We start from the raw sequence: 24,399 nt of genomic DNA, 5'->3' as shown, positions 1-24,399 counted from the left end.
CCAGGGATGCTACTAGTCCTTTGCCAAGAAGAAACAGTAATCAGTTCCATAAGCCTGCCTTTCTTGCAGCTAATCTTTCACTAACATTAAATTAACATGGAAATAAAAAGGAATGGTAGGGAACAGTTTTAGAGGCATAGTTTATATGTTTTAATTTTATATATATATAAATATTATGTAAAGAATATTTGAAAATATGGAATACAAAAGTATCCATCCATGATTACTGATGCTGTGCCTTTTTCATGTGATATACAAAGTGTAAGCACACAGTAGATGAAACGTGTGTAGATGAAACGTTTACAGGAAGCCCATTTGGAGTTCTCTAAGGGAAAAAACTTATTCCTAGTGGGATGTAACGTTTGCCCACGCAACAGCACTTCAGAACATAGCATTCATTCTTGACCTGAAACAAAGTGTTTTGCTGATCATTCCTCAGGATCACCAAAGCCATTTACCATGCTTTGCAGAACGTTAACCTGCAGAGAAAATTTGAAATCACTCCCTGGAGTTCCAAAGTATCACATCCCCATGTACGGGTACAATATGTATTTTAAAATGCCATACAGTTCCTGCTAAGAATCCCACTCATCTGCATACTAAAGCTGTGTTGATATCCTTATTATTTGTATTCCTTAAATGGATACATTTAATAATCACTTGAATGTTGTACCCTGGTTTAGGACTGGGAGAGGAAGAAGGGTTGAATTTTACCAAGCAAAGGTTTTTAATGAGTAATTCATTCAAACTAAATTTCAAAAAATTATATTTGTTTGATCCTCAATGACAACGTCAAATAAACAATCAAACTTAACACAACCTTCTAGCAAAAGACTAAGTGCTAATAATTCTGCACAGAGTAGAGATTGTCAATTCTTCTTGTATTCTCACGGGTAACAGGATGATGGAGGTGAGCTACATCATACGAACATCACATACACGCTTGAGCAGTGCACAGGAAAGGCATATGAAACCAGCCTGAATTTGCGGGGAGATGAACTGCTGCTGCTGTTACAATTTTCAGAGAGATGCAACTATTCTACAGTGCTCTATTCTTCTACTACAATTTCTATTCAATGACTTTAACCAAAAGGACCATTCAGCAAAGATGACCCTTGTAAATATTGCATTGGGCTTACAGCAGGTTCTTACTTTTTCTTGTTTGCACTGTAGCAGGGGTATGTCAAAGAGGTGCAGGGTATTTCCCTGAATGCAACTGTAGGACAAGGGAAAGTTGCTTTGGTGCTTTGGCCTGCTGGTGAAGTACCAAAAAGGAAATTTTAAAAAAATACTACATCACTGGAAAATTCTCCAGAGATTAAGGTTTCTCTTTAAACTTAGACATAAAATAAAGCCCTGTGTACACAGGCAGGGAAACCAATGCTCCCTTGTTAATAGTAGAAAAGTACACTGTGGCACACACTGCAGACCAGACAATATCTGCTGAGCCAAAAGTGTGTTTCAGTTACACTTTTCTACTTTTCTGCCTTTTCTTGGCAGAGGAAGGAGAGATTCTAGAATTATTTTTCTTATTTATGATTTTGTTTTAAGGTATTTCTCTCTCTCTTTCTCCTTCTTAATCTAAGTAGCCCAACAGCCTCACGCCACATAGTTACAATTATGTTTTGCTGCACACAGCGTTACAGGATCCACAGGGAACTCTGCAGCAGCGCCAGGATCCACAAGGAAATCATAAAATAGCACAGACTGACTTGGTTAGGAGCACCTTGTGGAAAACGAGAAGAAACCACTGATGAGATTTACAACTGCCTACCAAACTTGGATACCAATTCCCTTTGCAAACAGCAGGGAATTGAGCATCCCAACCTCTGAAGCAAATTTTGCCAGTCCCAACCCATACTTTCCATGCTATAAGAGTATCAGCCTGCTCAATACCATATGTTACCATGAATTGGTCATTGTTCCATTCCAGTATGATCCAATTTGCTAATACCATAAACTAAAATGCACTTTTATGAACATGGGAACCACCAAACCTTGGTAGTGGTTTGCACATTGATTCTCTAATGTTTAATACCAAATTTGCTTCTTATACGCTCTGGAGATATCCCCTTTACCTCCAGTCTATAAGAAGGGGCGAGTTCAGATCACCTTTCCGTCTCTGGACACTAATTATATTTCCTTCCTTGACATGGCTGTCTAGTCTCATTAAATTTGTAGGAATTTACTGTTCTTGAGAGTCTTCTCAGACAGATTTGGTTTAAGCAGTGACTGACAGACAGCACGATTGCGTAAGCTTTTTATCATTTGGAGACAAGGCTAAAAATGTATTTCTGAAAACACATCTGTCCTATCCAAGCTGTGCACTGGGGAATCCAGACTTTGAAGCAGCATCCACAACACCTCCATCCATCTGATGAGGATAAGGACCAGGCAGTCTAGAGTGAGACGACTCCGCTTCTGTGTCTCCCATTATTTGCTCCATATTGGCACACAGAAAAGGTCTCATCCATTCTCCACAGGCGTTTACAAGAGCTTTCCATTGACATTTAGACACCTTTGACAATAGTCCCGTTATAAAGCAGACTGCAAAGCACAGCAGTTGTTTTCCTGCTTCTAATGACATCTGTGAAGAGGGTGGCATAAAATGCTTCCAAATTATAAGAATTTCTAAGAGTGAAAAGGATGTAGCACGTACTGGAGTTACTGATGAGGAACACAAGCACCCATGCTGGAATGAGACAAAAAACATTTTACGGTCTCTGCAAAAACCGTAGGAAAGAGATCACCGAAAAGTTGGGATTGGCTGAACGGCTGCATATTCTGCAGATGGCTGCTGACAGCTTCAGGAGGGAACCACACGTGGCCGGTGCCAGCTCTGCTGCCAGCGCACCGCTCCCACAAAAGGTCTCTGTTCGCTAATTTTAGCTCTTCTGAATTACCGCTCACATTAGTGCAAACCTGCCTTCTCCATGGAAGTCTCCAGGTCGCTGCTGCCCGGACCTCTCAGAGCAACCACTTGTCAGAGAGCCACTGAGGAAGAGGATGGAGAAAATGATGCTCTGCATAAAATTTGTAGCAGGCTGCAGTGCCCACTGGCTCCCTCACCAGTGAATGGGTGTGGGATATATCCTAGTTTACAAGTTACTGCCTTTTCTCCATCACCTCGGCTCCTTCTTCCAGTCAGTAAATGCCAGTACAATCAACATGCAAAAGCCATTTAGCAAGGATGAACAATGCTGATCTAATCCCCAGATCGAGGGCTTGGATGGAGCTCAAAAAGCAGAGCCCAGCAGCGCAGCTGTACGTGAGACAGCTCAGGGGACGGGATCAGGCCCCAGACCCTGCCGACACTGCCGGGTGTCACTCAGTCACGGTGGCTCCTGCATCCCAGCAGTGCTGATGTGCACAGTGAGGGGGTTCGTTCTGCTGTTTGCCCCAGATTTGGAGACACCCAAGCAGAACCCTTCCAAGCCCAACTCCCTCATTGGAAATGCAGTCAAACATCACCTACCACACCACTAACAGAAATACAGCGACACGGGGGGGCAGCTGCACAAGGCAGGTACCCACCCTGGTGGGAGAGCCAGAGATCAGCAGCCCACAGCCTATGCTGGGGAACTGAGTAGCATCTGAGGCGTCCCTGAGAAGACAGCTGGGGTTTTCTCAGTTCCTTAGCAAAGCTCAGACCCCTGAGCCACCAGCCCCTCAGGATGCCTTGAGGAGGTTCAGCTGATGCAGCTGGTGGCAGGGGTGACCATCCCTACAGGAGATTGCTGTTTGCAGGTCAGCCCCCCTTGGCCATGCCTTTGGTGGGAAGTGTTGCCATAAGCACCTCTTACCTCTGCTCAGAGGGTTTTAGGAGCCCTCCAGTCCTTCCTCTCACAGTGAGAAAGAGATAAACCAGGTGCAGTGATGCTGTGGAGCTATGGTTCAGCAGCAGCAGCCTGTTGGCCATTTTCTGTGCAGTGGACCTGGCAAGATGGGGGCTGAGGAGAAGGACCCCTCTCACTGCCATCCTTCTGGCTGCTCTGAATGTACAGCCTGAATGTGCTGCCTGTGGTGAGCAGAAACAGCCCACAGCTGGGAGGGTAGAGCTGGAGCAAAAAAGGCCAGACCAGTAAACCCCAAAAGTATTGTACCTGAACCAGGTACGAACACTTGCCTTGCTGCCTGGGAAGAGCAAAAAATAAAACAGTGACCTTTTATTTCATCCAATGTGTTCCTTCGTTGAGCCCTGTCTGCTGACTCTGATGAAGAAAGCATAACTGAGCTCTGACTGGGCTGGAAAAGCAACACAGCGCCGGGAAAAAAGGAACTGCTCTTCCAGCCCCATACATTTTCTTTGTGCATTAAACCTGGCCTGCAGGGCTACCTCTCCAATCCTAAATCTTCAAATGAGTAACCTACTGCAGAATCTTTATGTTGGAGATCTTAGATGAATGAAAGAGAACCCAATATGACTTTGAAATCTCAGCATGAGTTTGCATGGTTGGCAGTAAGAGAAAACCAGGTCCCCTACCCTGTAAAACAGAACAATTGCCTTGGAAATAATTCAGACACAATAAATGAGGGATTCCTTCATATTAGCTGTTTGCAATTACAGATTTATAGTCTAAAATTAAGCAAATGTTGAGTATTGAATAGAATGCTTAAAAACAGACAAGTTGAAATCCTAATTTCTTTGTATGTGGCAAACTGTAATTTCAATTGTTTATAGCAATACGATAAATATATAACAAAATTGAGCAAGCTACTACTTAAGAATATAGAAGTATTGAAGAAATCAGTGTGAAAAAACAGTAACATACTTTCAGGTCTTCCAATATGGCGCAAATATTTTTGGATATAAGATAGACAATTTACAAACGGATTTGCAAAATATTTTCTATGTTCTTTAAGGAATTTGTTTCAAATAAGGAATTCAGTCTTGAATTAACATCAACTTTCATTTTATTTGAGTCCCCAAACTCATGTTCTGAAACAAGACAATCAAATCTCCATGTGTTTATCTCAATATTAACTTTTTGTTTATCTCGTTTGCCTCTGTTTCACAAGAGAGAGATGAGAGATTCTTCTGCTAGACCAAATAGAAGATATTGAAGATCACAGGTAGAAGTGATATGCAGAGCCCAGGTTACCCTGCCTTTTATTAGTCTTTAGAAGAAGGCTACTTGAGCTGTGCAATTCACAGTACGTTAACCACAAAGCTCTGTATCATGCTAATTGTGTTGCTCATCACAAAAACAGTCTGAAAACACTTGCACTGTCACCTAGCTAGAAGGCAGAGCAGGGCTCAGCAGCTAACCAAGCTGGAACCAGCCTGAGGGTGCTCTCAGTTCCCAGGAAGGCAGAGGAACAGGGGACATTGGCTTTAGGTCCAAAGCTGTGTGAGATCGGTCCTTACACTATCCAGGAAAACAGCAACAGGCAATGAAAGTAGGAAGTAATTTGGAAACTGATATGGAAAGCCCCCATTTACCTTAGGTTTGGACTAATTTTCAAAATTAAAATCTTGTACCTATTAAAAAAAAATCCCAGTGTCACAAGAGCTAGAGTGGTTGTTTTTTTCACCCCTCTGCTGCAAGGCAGGAGTGACCACACCTGGGACATTCCTGATACGCCTTCTAACAGGGTCTCCAAGATGGAGATGCTACAGAAACCTGCTTCATTTCTTCAGTCTATTATTTTAATCCATTTATTTTTGTCCCATTTGCCATGTACACCGAGACCAAATAATTTCCTTTAGCTCAGTCTTGCATGCTGGATCTTAATCACATAAATTTTACTTTCCCTCTCTTTAACCCAAGCACCCCCAACACCTTCAATCTTGTCTCATAACGCCTGCTCCCCAGGCTCTGAATGTTCTTGCTGCTCCCTCTGCACTTCTAGGAATTCCATATTTTCTAGCAGCTTCTAGTAAACAGGGGAGCTTGCCAGGCTGGGAGCTATAGACATATATGGCAGAATTTTTACATCATTTATAGCCACTGTCCACTTATCTAGGAATAAAATGTCTCAGCAGGTCGTTACCACAGCTGGAAGGAAAACTGAGATCCTCTTTTGAAGAGCTGATCTCCAAGAGATGAACATGTAACTTGGTCCTGAGGTGGTTAGTAAAGGGACACAGGAAACAAAGCAGAGTGATGTGGTCAGAAGCCTTTTAACAGGGCAAGGTGAGACCACCAACTATTTCCACAGAAGTCCCCCAAGCCCTAACAGATGGTGATAATAATGTCATGTACCAATACCACGTACAAAGGAGGCTGGATTTGAACTGGCTGTCGAGTGGCAAAGGGCTCTTAAATCCACTAGCATTCATGTCAGTTATATACTCCTAACGAGCTTCTTTCTCCAAAATACGCTTATAATTAAAAAAAAAAAAAAGTAATGAAATTATATCTGAAGAAAATACTAAACCTTCATTAGCCTCATCAGCTTTACTTCATTTTTTTACTGTGGTATTTTGATACAAGTGTATGGTGGAATAATTATCTTACAGATGGCACCAGATATTTAGTTACTAAAATTAGTACGAAGTCCCTGGTGTTATTTTTAATATACATGGTTATTTTTGTAGCTCTACAATAGCCTCCAGAAAAAATGATCCTCAAAAGCTTCTTTTGTGCTAGGATCACGTAACAGAAAGTACAGCTCTAGGGTTTAATTCCTATCAATCAACAAAATGAGTTTCACACTACTCCTGGCCAGAGGAGCTAATATACACAGTACCACAGGTCATCAGGGAAGAGCTTAAAATAAATCCAAGAGTGGGTGAGTATTGCTACATTTTGCCATCCCCTGCCTTGTTCTTCTAATTTTATAAAGCCCCAGTCACAGAACTAATTATTAGAGGCACTTAAGTTGTCCTACTGATCCTCACATCTTTCACTGAACTCGGGCAGCTCCGAGGAGCTGTTCAAACATGCAGGGCTGTCCCTTGGAAACATTTTGCTGCTGTTACGAGCCCTGGATGTCCCCCAGAATAAGGAAATATTTGAGCAAGGTTTTTAAACAGAGGGCAAATAAAAAGTAGATGTCTTAAAATACAGGCCTCCGAGGCATCTCGGGTTTCCCCCTCTGCAGCAAGCGCAGAAGACTGCTTATCTTGGCTCCAAAACAGATTGATGTGTTCAGCCGGAAGATTCACTATAGCTGACAGAGAACATTTCCTTCATCTTATTGCTTCACCATGCGAGGAGATAACTCAGGCTAATAATATTCTGCCTCCTTTTTATCCTCCTATAGCCTATGCATAACTTAATTCTTAGTTCCAAAGGGCTCACAGAGGAGATTGGTCTGGTGCTAGTTTCATTTACACACATATAAATCAAAACTCAGCCTACTGGAATGGATGGCACTGCACTGGTCTTAAAAAATAAAATCCTCAGTGAGGCCACAAAATTCTCTCTCGGCTCTACTGATCATAAACACCATGTTATCCTAGCTTCAGTCACACCCTCCAAATTTCTAAACATTACATCCCATTTAAATTTGAAGGTAAATAGCAGCTATCTTGATTCACAAGAAATACTGCTTTGCCTATCCAGAAAGCATTAATGCAAGTGTAAAACAAGCAGAAAATGGCAGAGCAGTAGAAACCTGGCATCCGTGGCAATTATCTTTACTTCTAATAAATAGCATCTTCGTTTCTTAGTAACTAATTACAGTGGAACTATTTGGAGAAAAGAACCTCGTGATATGCCTGAAAGAACCACCACACAGCACCATATACCCACTCGCAACATCCTCCTAGCACCCAAGAGTGCAGCGTCAGGTTTTTGAATCTTCCGGGACTCCTACGCCACCCCAGGTACTCCGGACTGCAAGGTTAGCATTTTGGGATAAGAACAGACGGCGCTGCGAGATCTGAAGCCTTACCCATGCAGCCACACAGGGATCCCCGCGGAGCGCAGGCACCTGCCTGGCCGCGGCTCGCAGCTGCATGAAAGCACTCACTATTCTGCTCTAACTCACACACACATTGCAGCTTTCAGAAAACCCACATTATTATTCTGGTTTTGAAGAAGGAATTGTGGAAAGCTGAATTAGAAACTTGGAGAAGGGTAGCATGGCCCTGGTTTCACTTACCCTAATCCATCATCATAATTCATCACCAATCTCATACCTGCTCAAATCTCCCAGCAACGCGCCGGCTCTGCCCCCTCCATTACGATATAAAACAAGGGTTAAGTGACAGATAGTATCAATGTGGATAGCAATCTGTCTCAGAAACCATTGCACAGGGAATAAAGAAAGAATTATTATACTGGTGTCAATATGATAAATTACAGTCTGCTTTTTTTTTTCTTTTCCTAAAGAAGAATTTCTAGTTTTTCAACTAGCACAGAAAACTCTACCCTTTTCAGCACTCTGAACATCAGAGGAGTTTCTCCTGACATTCTGTACAGAGTCTCTGCTAATGAAACTGTTTATTTTCACAAATGGATGGCTGATGCAGTTATTCATTACGGCACTCATCTTGGAACAAATATTAACTGGGAGCCAGTGAAAGAAATTCAAATGGCTCCTTCCATGTATTTGCTTCCAAAAAGTAAGTCTGAAAGTTAAAGTGAACAAAATGTTTAGGAAAAATGAGTTTTCAGTGTTTTCTCACACCACATAGGTTACACAATCCTGCATGCCAAACCCAAGAAGTTTGTGATGATGTTTCGCTGCCACAGCCATGAGTTCACAGCTGTGGCACCAGACAAAACAGGACTAGGAGCAACCTGAAGAAGTCACCTCCCGATTCATCATCCCCTGCCTTGAACATTTATACACAGGCCAGAGGTTTGCTTATAGAGTTAGACAGGAATTTAAGATTACTTATTCTAGTGCTAATGAAAATCCATTAGAAATCTTTTCCTCTCATCCAGCCTAAGCTTCCCTTGCTTTGTCTTTAACATTTCTGTTTCTTGTCCTAGCCCTACGAACCCTTTCCTTTTGCAGCATCACAACATGTTTACAAAGACCCTTCTCACTCTCTTCTGTTCTTTTGGCTGAGCAACCTCTACCCTTTTTCCTTCCTTGACAGACCACTTTTTCTAGACCTCTGATCACTCTTCCTGCTTTCTGCTCCACACCTCTCAATGTGTAATGTCCCAAACAGGAGACATTGCTCTGGTTAATGCCTCCACAGAACCAATGTGCAAGGATCCTTGGGAAACTGGTGAAAGTGCTTCAGGAGTAGCCAGTCCCTCACTGCTGGGTACATTTTCATGATGGGAAGTTGAATCGCAGAGGAAGGAATATTCGCTGGTATATCTTTGCAGTGAAAGACCAGGAGGCGGAATGTTTTTTCTAGTGTTTCTAGAGAGGCAAGCAGCTGCATTTTGTATTAGCTCCTTCATCATGCACCTTTGTCCCCCAGCTTCTGCATCATCAAAGAAAAATCATTGCTGAGTGAGGCAACCAAAAGCAGCATCAAAGATTAAGCTAATCTATTTAGATGTGTAAGATCAGGGAACAGAAGGGAGCTTTCCTGCTATTACTGCCACCTCCACAAGGGAAGAGCAATTAATAGAAAAGATTGACATGTTAGAAGGTAATTTTTGCTGTGCAATACTTGCAACCTCAAGCAATGTCGTATCTTCATATTTGCGACCATGCAAAAACTGATAAGATGTAAGGGAGCAGTTTCATTACTGTAGCAGCTGGAAGGGGATTGCCAGGCCCTGGGACACAGACTCCCAGGGAGTGACCTACTGCTCTCCCAGCCCCGCAGCATGTCCTTAATCTCTCACACAATATGGTTGAAAATAGAGCTGGCTAGAGGAAAAAAGGGGAGAGGATGGGGAGAAAAGCAAACCAATTCAGCTTAATAGTAAAACCTTGATGAGCAGAAGTCCAATTCAGCAAAAATTGTATTGCCAGAGGACTTGTGAAGTCCAGGAAACATGCACTGGCAGATCTGGCACACTGCTGAGTTTGTCCCTTGCTCTCTGCAGCCAAGTGATGAGTCTCCAAACTGCTCTCAACTCTCTTCCATACCAAACATGGGACCATTGTTCTCTGCATATTGCACGTTTAGGAACTGAGTGCGTTTCTGAGACCCTTCCTTACCTCTTGACTTCCAGACACAGTCAAACCCTCTGCCCTTCAGGTCTTAACTTCACGTTTTGCAAAAGGTGAGCACTGTTTAACTGGTCATACACTGGGTTCAAAAAGAAGGAGCATCCAGGTGGCACAGGGTGTGTTACTGCAATACTGAACATCCTTTCTGAGCTGCTCACTTGCCCTGTGATAACATTTGTCTCAATAACCAGTGCAGTTGTTACTGGGTAAGTATATTTGGCAAGCTTGAAAATAGGGAAAGGAAGCTGGATGAGGATGCACATAGCCTTGTACTCTCAGAGGCATTAAACATTGGCTCAGAAATACCTGCCTGGGCACTGAGCCCTATAAACTGTGTCCCACAGCTTGCAAAGATGAATATGCACTAGCAACAGACCTCTCCCCCAGCATTCTTGGGAAAGGGATGGGGACCTGCACGTTGGAGGAGGGACACAGGTACTAATGCGGGAAAAGGTGCTGGTTTACACATAGAACTATTTGAAATGTCTTTCTTTGAAAGCTTCCCCCTTAGTCCAACCATGTTCCTTCCTGAGCCTGGAGAAAGCTCTGGAAAGTGTTGGAACAGGAAGATCTGCCTCCTTGCACAGGGCAGGCTTTCCTCCCCAGCAACTACAATCCCCTACCCCAGCTCTTCTGAACCTCCTACAAGGTATTAAAAAAGCAATAGCACACAGCAGGCTCTCTCCAGCTTGCTATATTTAACTGCAGACCTCTAAGCACTTTCCTCCTTTTCCACTCTGTAAGTGCCACAGAGAAACATGGGGAACGAGAGCTGCTCCTTGTTGCTGTCACGAGCCTGAAGCCCAAGTTTGCTCACACTGCCTCCACGCTGGGGCTCCTGCACTGCTACGTGTGCAACAAAAACCATCAGAGCATACACAGGAGGAGGAAGTGAAAACTTCTGTTCCTCCATCCCAAGAACTGAAGGTACTAAATGTTAATACTTGGAAATCGGCAACCGCCAAGAACAAGTTCCCCACCCACCCATCCACCCTGAGCTTTGAAGTGTTTTCTTTCTAGCTTTACCTTGGCACGCTGGCCAAATAAGTCACAAGTTTCCGAAGGTCTTCCTGCCTTATTCTGTCGTGATTGCTGCGGGCTGGGAAGGTCAAGACAGGACCACCTCGTTTATCACGGCCACCTGCGGAAAATAAAGGATTGTTAGAAAATCAGGCAGGAAGCACATGTCAAAAAAACTATGTGCACCAAATTGATAAACACAAATTACGGCACATTCAAGAGCCCGTGCACTCTTTGTAGCTTTCACGCTTGCCTAATTGAGGAAGACATGCTCGCATTTGCTGGAGCTCCAAAGGGGGGAAATAAAAACAAAACAAACCAACACACAAAAAAATTTGCTACTAGCATTTCTTCTGACTCTCACCGAATCCCATCAAATCCAATATAACTGCAAATCCAAGTAGGCAATGCTAATGAAATCCTACTGTGAGGATAGTTTTAAACTGTTAACGCCAAGAAAGTAAAAGTATTTTTCACTGGTAGTCAGTGAGTTGTATTGTTCCTGTCCAGATATTTTACAATGTCCCATCAGTTAGAAGCGATGTATCCTGGTAATGTTTATGCAGTAAGATGTTCTAATCTATCTGGCAAATCATCAGAAATTGAAAATTTGGTTAGAAGTTCATGCCTCCTATGCTTTCTATTTATAGAATTGCTGTTGGCAATTTGAATGATTTTTGGTTTTTTCCCCTGTAGCTTTCCTGTCCTAAAATCCACTCTCTTTAAACTGCCAGTGTCTGGCACTTCATCTTTTACAGCAATTGTCACAATTGAACACAAGACACCTGCACTCTGTGGGGCCATGACTTCCATAGGGGTTCTAAACACCCTAATTCAGAAGGCAGAGTTCTAAGAGGCTCTGCTGTAAGAGTAGGATCAGCAGGAGAGCACACGTATACTTGGAGAAATGGTATCCTGAATCGCCACAGGACAAAGAATTGCTCTGGGCAGAATTTAGATCAGGACTCAAGGACACGCCTCATACAACAGGAGTTCCTGCAGGTGGACCAACCAGAAACCAAACTGATGAGATACACCCATGTACCCCAAGGCACAGGTTTTCCAGCTGGCCCTGCTGACAGAAAAGAGAAGGCACTTGTAGATCCAGCTCCCATCTGACAACATACCCCCTTGTCCATTTTATTTTGAAACTGTCCATTCAGTTGTGGCCACAACAGGCACAAGCTCACCTTCTAGCACCAAGTGGCTCTCTACATGACCAGAGCTACAAAGAAGCAGCTAAAAATAGCAATGTAGTTAATATATATATTTTATATGTATGTATGTATATTTTTTAAAAAATTGCTGTCCTGTCTAAAGAGTTTTCTACAGCACTACAGACTGTACATGTTAGTTTGTTACATAAACTTCATCTATACAGACAGAGATGCCAGTTCTACCCTGTGTTACAGTTCATCAATCCCAGAGTTTTCAACAGATCCTATATACCTCAAGGGTTACATCATGCATCTCTTCATTGGAGCCAGGTCATTTCTGATTTGTCCAGTGGTATAAATGGAGAGGCAAACAAGAGATGCCAGGGATACTTATGGAGTACAAAACCTGTCCTGCCTAACCTTCATCCAAATCTCACTGCCTGATGTTTGTCTTCAGCTCCACACTGCAAAGGTGAGGAAGGTCCATGGGAATTCAGCACCACCTTGGCTGATTCATGCCTCTGCCACAGAGCATGAGAATGGAGGTGTAATGTAGCAAGGATTCAGTTCACAAGGAAATAAGCTCATTTTTATTTTCAGACCTATATACATATATATGTATAAAAATTTCCTCACTTTAAGCACATTTGTTGAGATTATTTCACAAACCGTAACAATGCCAAAACCATTATATCATGCATGATGTGTCCAACAGAAAAGAAGCCAGCCTATAGAACGGCAAACCAATCTAGTAACTAAAGCTGAAGGGAAATATTTTTTCAACACAGGAAGCTTTTCAAGGTTTTGAAAAATTTCCCGTCATATCAAGATGTAACCAAGGCTTTCAAAAGCTTCCAGATATTCACTGAAGCACAGACCTGAACTTGAATTGCATCCCAGAAGAACATGCTACCCGCTACTCAGTCAGGCTCCCTTTCCTCCTCCATTCTCAGTTATTTAAATATTTCTACAAAGTGGAAAAGCACTAAGAGATGAGATCAGGAGACACCCATGCCCATACATATAATTAATTACCCAAGATATGAAACACCCATGAAGGGCCATGAGCTTCCCACAGCCCAGCAGCCCTGATCACACTGATGCTGCTCATTCACCTCAGCTTGGTAAACCAAAAATTGTGTAGCTGGGCCAGGGACCTACTTCCCACCCACAGTTCCACCGAAGTGAGCTCTGCCAAAAAAAATATTACAAAATTAAATATCTAAATTCCGGTAGGTTGAAAAAGTTAAATCAGAAAATTCTTGACCCTTTTACTAACAGCAACACAAGATTTGCAGCTACAGAAAAGGGAACAGGGTCCAGAACATTCCTGTCCTGTCTTTGCTTCAGGATAAAAATTGTCCCTCAACAGCTCATCTAAACTGTCCTCAGGGAAGCAGGATAAATAAGGCTCTAGCACAGAGTCAGAAGTTACCAGGACAGGCCAGAGAAAATGGGTTAATCCTCACTGGAGGAGGAAGGTTACGCGATGACCCCCTTGGAGGTTTCTGGATGATGGAAGGAAAAATGAGTGCCTGGACTGATTCCTTCTGGTCCTATGACACAGAAGAACAAGGAGACATGGGGCAAATATCAAGAAATGTGAAGATTAGAAACAAATGTTTCTCATTTATGATAAAAGTATTGCTCTATGCTTTGAGCAATAGGGTGAAATTATTATTACAAGTGCATCATACATATTAAAAACCTTCACTCGTTTCCAAATTATTCATGAGCAATCCCTAATTTTTATGAATGCCTGCATAATTCACAATTTTATGAAGAGCCTGTACAAAGAAACATCAGGTTTCTTCCAGAACAAACCATGGTATGTTTAATTTGCCATGAGACTTGCAGAGTTCATACTCTCTTAAATACTATGTGACTTTTGCATTGCACTTTATAAAGCAAATCTCAGCTTTTCTAGGCAAACCAAATGGGATATTACCACCATCGAACCTTAGATGCCTAACATGCCTGTATTAGGACCCTCACCTCCTCTAACAGAGCCTCCAGAGTGGTAGCAATGGCCACTAAAAGAGAAAAAAGTCTTTTGGCATTGGCTGTACAGGGAGTTTATACCTTTCCTCTTCTTTATTGTTATGTCCTTTTTTACTGAGGGGACTAGTGAGGTACAGCGAGGGGAAGAAACTCAGCCTGGATCCCACAGCAATTTACTTGAAGAACCAGGAGTAGAAATGAGGTCTTCTGACTCTTAGTCCACTGTGTTAGAGCTTCATAGTGCTTAAGCTAAAAGTCAACAACTAAAAGCATTACAGAAACTCTGTCTCTGCTTGTTAGTATTCTACCCACAGAGGCTAATCTTGCCCCAAGTTGGCCATGGTCTCAACACCATTTTTACATGAACAGTCTTTTCAGAGAAATACCCGGCACTTTGTTTTAAAAGAAAATAAAACATGAAAGAGTCTCAATTGCTCTAATCAATATGTCCCATCTCCTGCCTCCCACCAGGCTCCCAGACATGGGATGAAATAATCAAACATGTCATTAGGTTTGCTGATTACAGTTATTAAATGCTAAAACAAACAGCTGATAATTTCAAATTGTCTTTCAAGGTGGGTTTTCATGGGCTTTGCTCTGATTTAGAGGTGCAAACAGATGGTCTAGCTATTAGTGCTCTGGAAAAAGGAGTCAGGAAAACACATGTTCTTCAGGGCACAAAGTACTGAGAACAAGTATTTAGCCATCCATGTCTTTCATTCCTCCTACAAAATCCTTTGTTGATCGCCTTGCCTGTTGGTTCTTCCCATCTCCCTTTCTTCTAGCCTATACAGAAACCATTGTGAAATTCAACACTTGTTCCCAGAAGCAGAATTACAGATTTTTTTCCTCCACAAATCATACAGGGGATATTGCAGTGATGGCACAAGGCATCGTGATGCATACCACGTTAAAAGAAAACATTAAAGAAGCCTGCAAGCAAGAGGAAGGGGACTCTGGTCACAAGTCCCTGTCCTGGCAGCTGCCTGAACTGACAACCGTCACAGTGGTGGGCTCAAATGTTTCTGCCCACAGGTAAGTCAAGACGTTGGCCAGCCCAGTTTGTTATTAATGTGAACTCTGCATGCAGGCCTTCCCAATTTCAAGTCCTGAGGCGCATCCATTCCTGACAATACACAAAAAGCTGAATTTCCAGCTTTGTGTAATCCTGTTTAGGACAGGAAATTATCAGTTTCCTTTAATGCAGACTTCTTGCATACGACAGATAATGATTTTATCGAGCTCTGTTTTCAAGCTGCATCTCTCCAGTTCTGTCAGCCATTCTATCATGATACTTACCTGCTTGCATTTATCTCTATTTAAGGGACTCAAGTCCTCTGCTTCCTTTTGCACTCTATAAGCACAAATTCACGAGGCCTAACCATAGACAAAAACAAATGTCCACACACATAAAGGCTCCTGAGTACCTTGTCTAAGGTACTTCAACACATCAGCAATGGAGACAGTAGTACTTAGTGTCTCTGGCCTCCATCCAGATGTCTACTGCAGTTCAAATGAATACTCTGCTTCATCCGACTCCTGCAGATCATAAGCTGATCAATCCTGATGTGGCAGACTCTGCTGAGACCATAAGTGAGTTTCCAGAGGAGCTGAAATACTCCTCAAAAAGGTATTTCAGTCCAAAAATATGGTGAAAAAATGAATGACAGTGATGAGAACTAGGAGACAGAATGAGCTCAGCTGATGTCGGACGCCTCAATAAAATGGCAAACAATGTGCTCTGGTTTTCTAAATCTAATTGACAGACTTCCTAGGAAAGCCAAGTATCAAGGAATTTGTATCCACAGTCTTAAAATAATATTCCTTTCCCTACCATAGCTGAGCTCTGTGAGAGCCTGCTTGCTACCAGACCTCCTGTGAACAGACCCCTATACTAAAACTCCTCCAGCTTCAAGAGGGGCTAATTTCTTGTAAGGGTCATATATAGAACTACCTGTGTGACAGCCCTGAAATTCAGCTGGTTACAAAGCAGGTGATTCTAGTCAAACAATGATGGAAATTTAAGCTCCCACAACAATCCCACCTGCAAATTAACACAGCTGCAGTGCAGCTACCAAAGCCTGATCCTCCAGCGTGTTGCTCTTCGCAGCACCCTATACCAGAGTCAACTGCCTGAATCAAATCCTAATGGCCAAAATTTGCAACATTACATTTAGGGTTATCAAATCCAAAACCAGGGCTGTATGTTCCCACCAGAAGATCCCTTGGCAGAGCAGATCAGAGGCTGTAGACAGCACGCTCTGCACAACCACTGTAGGATCCCATTTCCCACCAAGCAGATTTACTCTGCAGTCACTCAGAGCCACTGCATGGATTTGAAGAGACCACATGTTGTGGCTTGTAACACACCTCTGCTGACTTATGCAAATATTTTGGGAGACTTCTTTAGTTTTAAATGTTTACTTGGACAAGTGAGACTCATTAAAACCAAGGAAGATCTGCTTTTTGTGAAAGGCAAAACTTCCAGAGAGAGTTCAGAAGAGCGCGTTTCTTCCTCTGGAAGAAGGTGTTTTGCTGTGAATTATTGAGGGAGCATCAGTACCCTCCTCTTCAACACTGACCCTTACTCACACCTATACAAAACTTGCTGCCTTTTGCCCAGCTGCAAATCAGGTTTTAATCTTGCCCTCTATTGCAGACATATGGGAATAGCTGTATATATTAAAAAAAAAATAATAGAGGAACTGAACAAAATAAACACCAAATCTTCTAAAACAAAACACCCCGCTGCACACCCTCTTGCCACTGGAGGAGGAAAGGGGACAAAACAGCATGTGGTGATGCCAGTCATGCTGCTGGTGGTACTGACAGGCACCCTAAACTCAGGCCACTGGGCATAACATTAGAAGCTGTACAGAATAAGGAGAAATAACAAGAGGCCATATTCACCCTGATCACACAGTTTTTCCTCCTCATTTGAGATAAGCACAGAGAAACAGCAATGGCAATGTTTCTGATGTTCATCATCAAAATTAAATATATGATATATTGATTTAATATAACTGGCTGCTCAGGTTCGCCACATCCCCAGCAGGTTAGTCCTTGGTAGCTGCAGCCAAGTAGCGGATCCTGCAAATTAATGAAAGTTCAGGGGAGAGTTCAAGCTATTGGACTTACATAATTGCTATTAGGAAGACTTTTTCCCCTCTGGTTTTAAGAATAAATCCAGCCTAGAGCTGGAAAACACTGGCAGATGACATTTTTTCTGAAATGGCACATTCCAGCTAAGTATTTCCATTTCAAATAGCCTTTATTTTCCCACAAAAAAAAAAAAAGAAGTATTAAAAAAACCAACCATTGCTAACACAGAGACAATGTCCAGTTCTGAATTTCAGTGCTTCTTGTCAGTTAAAATTGATTCCTTTGGAAAAAGCCATAAGCCTACAAACCAAAGCACTTTCATAGAAATAAGGAAGTTTTCAGAGGTGATGACTTATTAGTGAGACAGAAGAGCAAACCTTACTGCAAAATGACCAATATTGTTGGTTGTTATCATATTATTTCAGGTGCTACAGTCACCTCCCTGGGTCCTTATATTGATTTATAAGCTCCTAGTCTTGATTTTGTATAAGGACCAGTCTCGACCGCCTGCGTAAATGAAGATGAGACTTTTGCTGAGATACGCATGGAGCTCAGTGTCCTTAAGGACAAGAAAACCCAGTGAGCTGGAACAGGATGGAATGTATACATATCTTCTTGCTTCACAGGCTCAGTTCCTTCCTCTTATTGTTATTTTGAAAGTCCCCGTCTTTAAATGAGAAGCTATACCTATGTAACAGGATACAGGGACCTGTTGTCCAGGAGGTGGTCAGAGTCCAGTGCGTTTGGATGACACTCAATCGATGACTTGTGATCCCAAAAGTTCTTGCAAGTCTTTTTGGATAGAAATTTTGATTGGGTTGATTTTTTGCCCAGCTCTGTACGGCACTTGAACCCTCCTGCCTCTCCACAAGGCAGCACAGGTTGCATCACTACTCTCACACATGCTAATTAAGGGAGTACATAAAGATGAAATCTCCCTGCTCTAAGGAGATATTGGTGGATCTTGGCAAGCTGCTGGTGTCCAAGTGCCAGGACAGTAAGTGCTGGCATTAACTAGGTATTATCCACAGAAACTGTTTAATTTAGTCCATGGCTACAGTTAAAACATACGGAAAGAAACACAGCAACTGATTCTGCATACTACATTTACAACCTGTAAATGAAATCAGACATCCCAGGAAACATTTTGATTTCTGCTTTAACCTTGAGTCCCAATGAGGAGATTGAAACAGTCCCCATAGGTAAAGACTCTCCTCTAGCCTCAAAAATGACCTAACACTTGAAAAACAAAAGCAAAAAAACCCCCCCAAAAACCCCCCAAACAACAAAACCCCAGCAGGCTCAGGCCTCATCAACATACCTGGAAACTTTACAGTCTAAACTTCCTCATTTTCTTCTTCAAAGAAAAATCTGCATCACCACAGCAGCAAATTCTAGAGGAAAGCATGATGGCCCAAAACCACTACGAAAATTCAATAGTCAAGCAATGCTATGTTTTTCTAATAGTATATTTCATCTTTTTGGCACTTCCTTTGATTTCAAACTACATCAGGGAATGGTATAAAAAGGAAGGCATTTTTCTGTAACAAAATATAGAAGAATTGTTGATGTTTCATTTGAAATTTCCATTCCAGAGGAAGACGAGAATGGATACTTTTAATTCAAATCAAAACTTTTGGTGCAAATACAAAATGCTTGCGTCATTCAAAAATTAAATATTTTGGTTAGTTCTATTCCCAAACCAATAGAATTTCCATTGTCTACAAATCAGCATTTGAGACCCCCTGAAACCTGGATCTGAACTCTTCCTGTTCCCAGAGGGCCCTAGGGTCTAATTTCAACTCTTTCTTTGAAGAGTGAAGTGCATCCATCGCAGAAAAAGAAAAAACATAGCCCTCCACATGTGGTCATGTGTACTTCTGGCCTGTAATGACCTGTGGCATCTGCAGACAAGTTTTTGGGAAGGTGAGTGTCTTCCCCTCTGAACCTTCCTCTTCAATTGATCCTGCTTGCCTAAATTTAGTGAAAACTAATTGCAAAGTTGTTCTTTCATTTCATGTATTTACACTGAAATTCCTCCTCTGAAAGACCTTTCAGGAAATCTGTTTTTCCTTCAAGCTCTCAGCCAGGCTCAGATGTCACTGTGACCCAGCCCATGGGCTGCTTCTGAAACGTGTGGGATTGGGGACAGTGGGCTTTTGGAGGATGGAGATGGCCTAACTGTTACCGCATCCAGTTCTCCCTGCCCCACGCCTTCTGTTGCCCAAAGTCCACAGAAAACCACAGGAAAAGCCTCCCGCTTTGCTGAACACAGGTTGGGAGCTCTGCTTCTCACAGCTGCAGCAGATCGTCAGCTTATTACACCCTTTTGCTGTTGATTCCTCCATGCTCAACCACCCTCTCAGAAACCTGGCCAGCCTCCTCCTTTGTACTCCTGCCTCGGCAGATGAGCAGACAGTACCTGGGAGACAGGCGGGAGCCCACGCGCTGCCACTCTTCTGAGCCCTCCAGGTAATGGGAAGTGCTGGGAAGGATCCTGAGAAACATTTCTGGGTGGGACATAGGGAAAGGGCAAATGCTTTCAGCGAGATCCACGGCATTAGTCAATTAACAAGCTTTTCACAGCCTAAATGCATGAAAAGCTCCATGCAGGGAAAAGAACAATCTATCAGGCTTCCTTCCCTCCCCTGAGAGCTTCACACACATCCTCCTGTATTGCACTGATCAATAGGAAATCTCCTATAAATATAATCAAGCAGCTGAACAACATCCCAAGTTAAACCACTCTTCTAAAACAGCATCTGTGTTTCCTAGGAAAGACTATATGCCCAGCTTCCAAAATATTTCACCATGTCTCACTGAAAAAAAAAAACAAACCAAAAAAACCCCCCAAAAAATCACAAACCTAAAATAATCTACAACCTGTTTTATTTCCTCTCCTCTGTGCTCATCTCCTTCTCAGAATACAAAAAGCAGTCTCTGGCCTGTAGCTCGCTCCCTAATGGTTCCCAAAGCCATTCTGTTGCTGGAAGCAACACAGCGAACCACCTAGGCAAAGCCAAGATTTTATTACAGTTTCGGCAACAAGCCTCCCCCCCGCCCGCCAACACCCTGCTTCATCTGCTTCCACGAGGCCAGCGATGGAAGCAGGCAGCCAGTGATGGCCAGGGTGCGCGGCACCCCCGGCTGCTCAGGCCACCTCTCTGCTTGGAAGTGCTGGAATGGGATTTTCAGGTGCTGTTCAGACACACATACATATGAACTTTGCTCGGGTTCAGTCCAGCTCATACATGACATCACTGGAAGAAATCAATAACCAGTTCCAGGAAAAATTCCCAACATTATCCACCCCTCCACTCTCCCCCGGTGCAGGGATGCGGATGCAGAGCCCTGCGCCTGCGGCTCACTGCTGGCTGAGCCAGCTGAGGGGGAGTGCCAGGCACAGAGCCCCAGGCAGCATTCAGGCTGGATGAATCCATGCCCAGCTAGTTAAAGCTGTATTTCAACTCTGAAATTAAGTGCACTTCTGAAAGTCTGAGTGCTCCTCTAGGATTCCATGGCTGTGCAGGCAGGTCCTATTGTGCCTGCTCTCGAGCAGGTAGCAGCTGGTGTCACTTCCCTGCCTGTTCTGCCTGCTGCTCTGCATGGTCCAGGCACGGAGCATCCACAACACTGAAACACGAAGCATGGTACAGCCCCTGCCTGGAGAAGCTTGTTCTCTGCAGCTTTCCTGTCAACTCAAGAAGTAAAGAACAAGCTGGTGAGCCACAGCCGATAAGAAAATAAACTATGTAACTGAGATGTTCAGCTGAGATTTTTGTGTGGGTCCTGATAAATTCTGGTGGTGTAAGGAGAACCCCCTTGACAACTTTACTGTATTGTTATTGTTAAAATTAACTGTAGTATAAAACTCCAAAGAAGACTCAATAAAACTCTCCTGTTCCTCGAGGAAGCCTGATTACAAACGCAATGTGCTCCCAGAGTCTGTCCAAACTACAGAACAATTTATTTTATTTTTTTTTTTTTACCTTGCAAAGCCCAGCTATTTGTTTTTTCTATTTTGGCAAACATTTTCTCTTCTGTGCTCAAAGCATACTCTAGGATGTTATTCCATTTTAATTAAAAAGAACTTAGCCATCAGATGAAGTGCTCAAATCCTTTTCTTAATCTGCCTTATTACAACATCCCAGGGGAAGACTGGGCCGTACTTAAACTCTGGGCTGGAGGGTGATGCTGGGGTTATTGTAGTAAGACACTAGCAGCTCAGAGCATTCTATCTGCAAAGGCTCCTGATAATTGTTGCCCGTAGCCATTGTGTTTGGAGGCCATGGAAAGGAGGTGTAAATCCTAGGACCGCTATCCAGCTAGCTGTGTCAGGAATAGGCACATTTTGAGCAGATACAAGTCTGGAGGCTGGCAAGTCTATGAGGAGCGAGCTGTCCCCTGCCTGCAGCAGATCACGGTGCGAAGCTCCGGGGGATCATGTTGGCGCTGCTTAAGGTCCCCCCATAAGGCAAGCTTGGCCCAGGACAGCATCTAACGAGCTGATGATTTGGTGTGTGACCCTCTGGCTCAGAGCTGAACTCAGGCACTGTCAGTGGAAGGGACTATATAAACAATCCAGACAGGTTGTCATTATTAAATATTCCACGAATTACCAAATGATCCTGCAGTCATTTCCATGTGAAACAACAGCAGGAGCCAAGAACTAAATTCCAGTACAGTCCCCGCATAAATTCCTCTCTTTCGCTTCCCCAGAGCACCCGGTTCAACTTTGTGTCGTGAACAAATCTGCAGGTATGCTGTGTTTCTATGACTACGTTTCCCCTCTTTGGAGCAGTGAAAGCCAACAACCATGTAAAACATTTCAGGACCTTCAGAATGAGACATCAGTGTGAGGTAAAGTAGTCCTGCATGCAAGTACTGTTGGGATAGCCTTGGGTTTTCACATGAGGCTTTTGGTGCTTCACAAACTTCCCTCAAAGTCCTGGACTTCCAAGTCACTGGTCAGAAAGTTTAGCGTTTATGGAGCCCCAAATCATTTGTTGCCCAAGCCTCCACTGGACTCGTGATCTCTGGACCATTTAACTGTTGGTACGTGGGAAGACATGTCACACCAACCATTACTCAAGGTAAAAGCTTTTCCTGCCTGGCATCTCCATGGCTCAGCAGAGTGGCGAGACCCATCCTCGTGGGCCCCACTCCAGCACCCCGGGGGGGGGGTTACAGCCAGGGAGGAAGAGTTCGGGTACTTAATGGCCTTGCTGATACTCCCCTCCCCTCTGCAGTCAGCACTACTGCAGAGACAAAGGAAACAAAAAAGCAAAGACTGCAAACAAGGGAGCTGGCTATTTTTAATGCAGGTTTTCTCACTGCAACAGGGAAGATCACCAAAAGCAGCCTGAATGGTTTGCAATCATCAGAAACGCTGGCTCTGGAAATACCCTGATTTTATGCTGCCAATTTGAGTGACTTCATGCAAGATTATGATCTCTTCAGACCTCCTCTTCCCTCTCTCCCTGACAAGTTGTAATTCATGCCAGAAACAATATAATCCCAGCCATTCTCAAAGCCTTCTCCATATTTTCCTCATCCACCCCCAGGTCCTCAAGATTTGTCTCCTGAATAAAGGTTGTAAATCTTTGTACAGGATGGCAGGAGATCTTTGAGCTTCTGAGTTATTATGTAAATGCAGCTTCAAAGGTACTTTTAACTGCAAGTTGATTGGGATTGCAAATGAAATACCAATGATTTACAGGTCTCGGTGCTTCCTACAAACAGGAATTAATGGTGTTCACTGACCTTGAACCCAAAGCAGGATCCTTGAACCATCCTGGATGCTGAGACAGAACGGGTCTGGGATGGAGCTGAAAAGCTGCACTTTATCCCACCTGTACTGCCCATTTCCCCGTTTCTCACAATATGAAGAAAATCAATATGGGCCAGTTTCCAACACTTTGAGTATTACTGGATAGCCCTGTTCTGCACACAGCCCTTTTCTTAGCAGAAGAGCTAAGTACTACCAAGTCCAAACAAGAAAGTGGTCTCTCATGCCTCTGCAGCACCGTAAGGATCGGGATGCAGCAGGCAGGTCTCATGCTGGGATGGAGGGATCTAGAAAAGATGTGCTCACCTGACACAAAGGCCACTTTCTCCTTCAGTATAGGAAGGACATCAGCAGCTTTTAATCCATCATTTCGAAAAGAACCTGCAAAACAGAGGAAAAATGGAATCCCACATTAGAAGAGAGCATGTCCTTGCTCCCAGCTTCACAGACACTCCATGTTTCTCAAAATCAGACTGGAGAAAGTCTATAAGTCACATAAAAGCACCAAGAAACCGACCCAAATAGCTGATACACAAACAGCATTAGCAACAATAGAGATATGTTTGTAAAAAGAAAACACAGAGAATCAGCTCAAAAGTTCTGAAAGGTTAACAAATTTCCCATCAAGTAGCCACTGCATTTTTCACAGATCATACATATTATCAAGCCTGGGAGATGCCCAGCTTGCACACCAAGCCAGAATCTTCCTCCCTTCACTGTTTTGAATACAGTCCAGGCAAAATTGCAGGGAATGTTACAGCCCATACACATCCTTTTGGGATCAGCCCTTGAGGCAGATTTGCACAGGGGCTGTCTTAAAAAATGCTTTTCCCCTTCCTCCCTTTCTGCTCTACACAGCACAGCTGGAGATGGAAAGGCTTAAGGTGGGGAATGCACTCAGAGGGAGGACACGCTTCTTATGAGCCAGACAAAGTTTTCCCTGGGTAAGGAGTCATTTGAAGCCACGGTGCATCCTCATGTAATTCATGCTGTTTGATTACATGCTAAATGTACTTGCACAGGCCATTTATCTTCCCTGAAGTGCCAAACTATTTCATGTCTCCTGAAAGCTCACCAAAGAAGTCCCAGATTTTTACTCTCCTGGAAGCCTCTGGAAAAGAATTGCTGACAGTTTCAGCCACCAGCAGCATCTTTCTGCTTTGCAAAAGACCAGCAGTAATGGGTCACCCCACAGCAAGCCAGACACTGCTATTCCATCAGTGCTACTACAAAACAAAAGGTGGGTTTGAAGGACATTTTTGCAATTGGTCTGAAAAATAACTTGCCCATCAC

The 24,399-nt window shown here is 43.2% G+C and overlaps 1 protein-coding gene across 8 annotated transcripts in view; it reads right to left on the bottom strand.

Annotated features, from left to right (window-relative positions):
* KALRN (kalirin RhoGEF kinase) overlaps positions 1–24,399 on the bottom strand; it is a 528,424-nt gene that overhangs the window by 337,478 nt on the left and 166,547 nt on the right. For all 8 annotated transcript variants that reach the window (XR_008748289.1, XR_008748288.1, XM_055811375.1 and 5 more), the window contains exons 2-3: positions 23,413–23,487; positions 11,065–11,179 (exon numbers count right to left, since the gene is read on the bottom strand). Coding sequence is in view for 6 of the 8 variants with exons in the window: in XM_055811375.1 (XP_055667350.1) it covers positions 11,065–11,179; positions 23,413–23,487 (190 nt within the window). In the remaining 2 variants the exon portion in view is untranslated. The remainder of the gene's footprint in view (positions 1–11,064; positions 11,180–23,412; positions 23,488–24,399) is intronic.

Source organism: Falco peregrinus, chromosome 8, assembly GCF_023634155.1.
Source record: "Falco peregrinus isolate bFalPer1 chromosome 8, bFalPer1.pri, whole genome shotgun sequence".
Taxonomy (NCBI): Eukaryota; Metazoa; Chordata; class Aves; order Falconiformes; family Falconidae; genus Falco; species Falco peregrinus.
The sequence above is the reverse complement of the archived record's forward strand: the minus strand, read 5'-3'. Positions and strand labels throughout refer to the sequence as shown.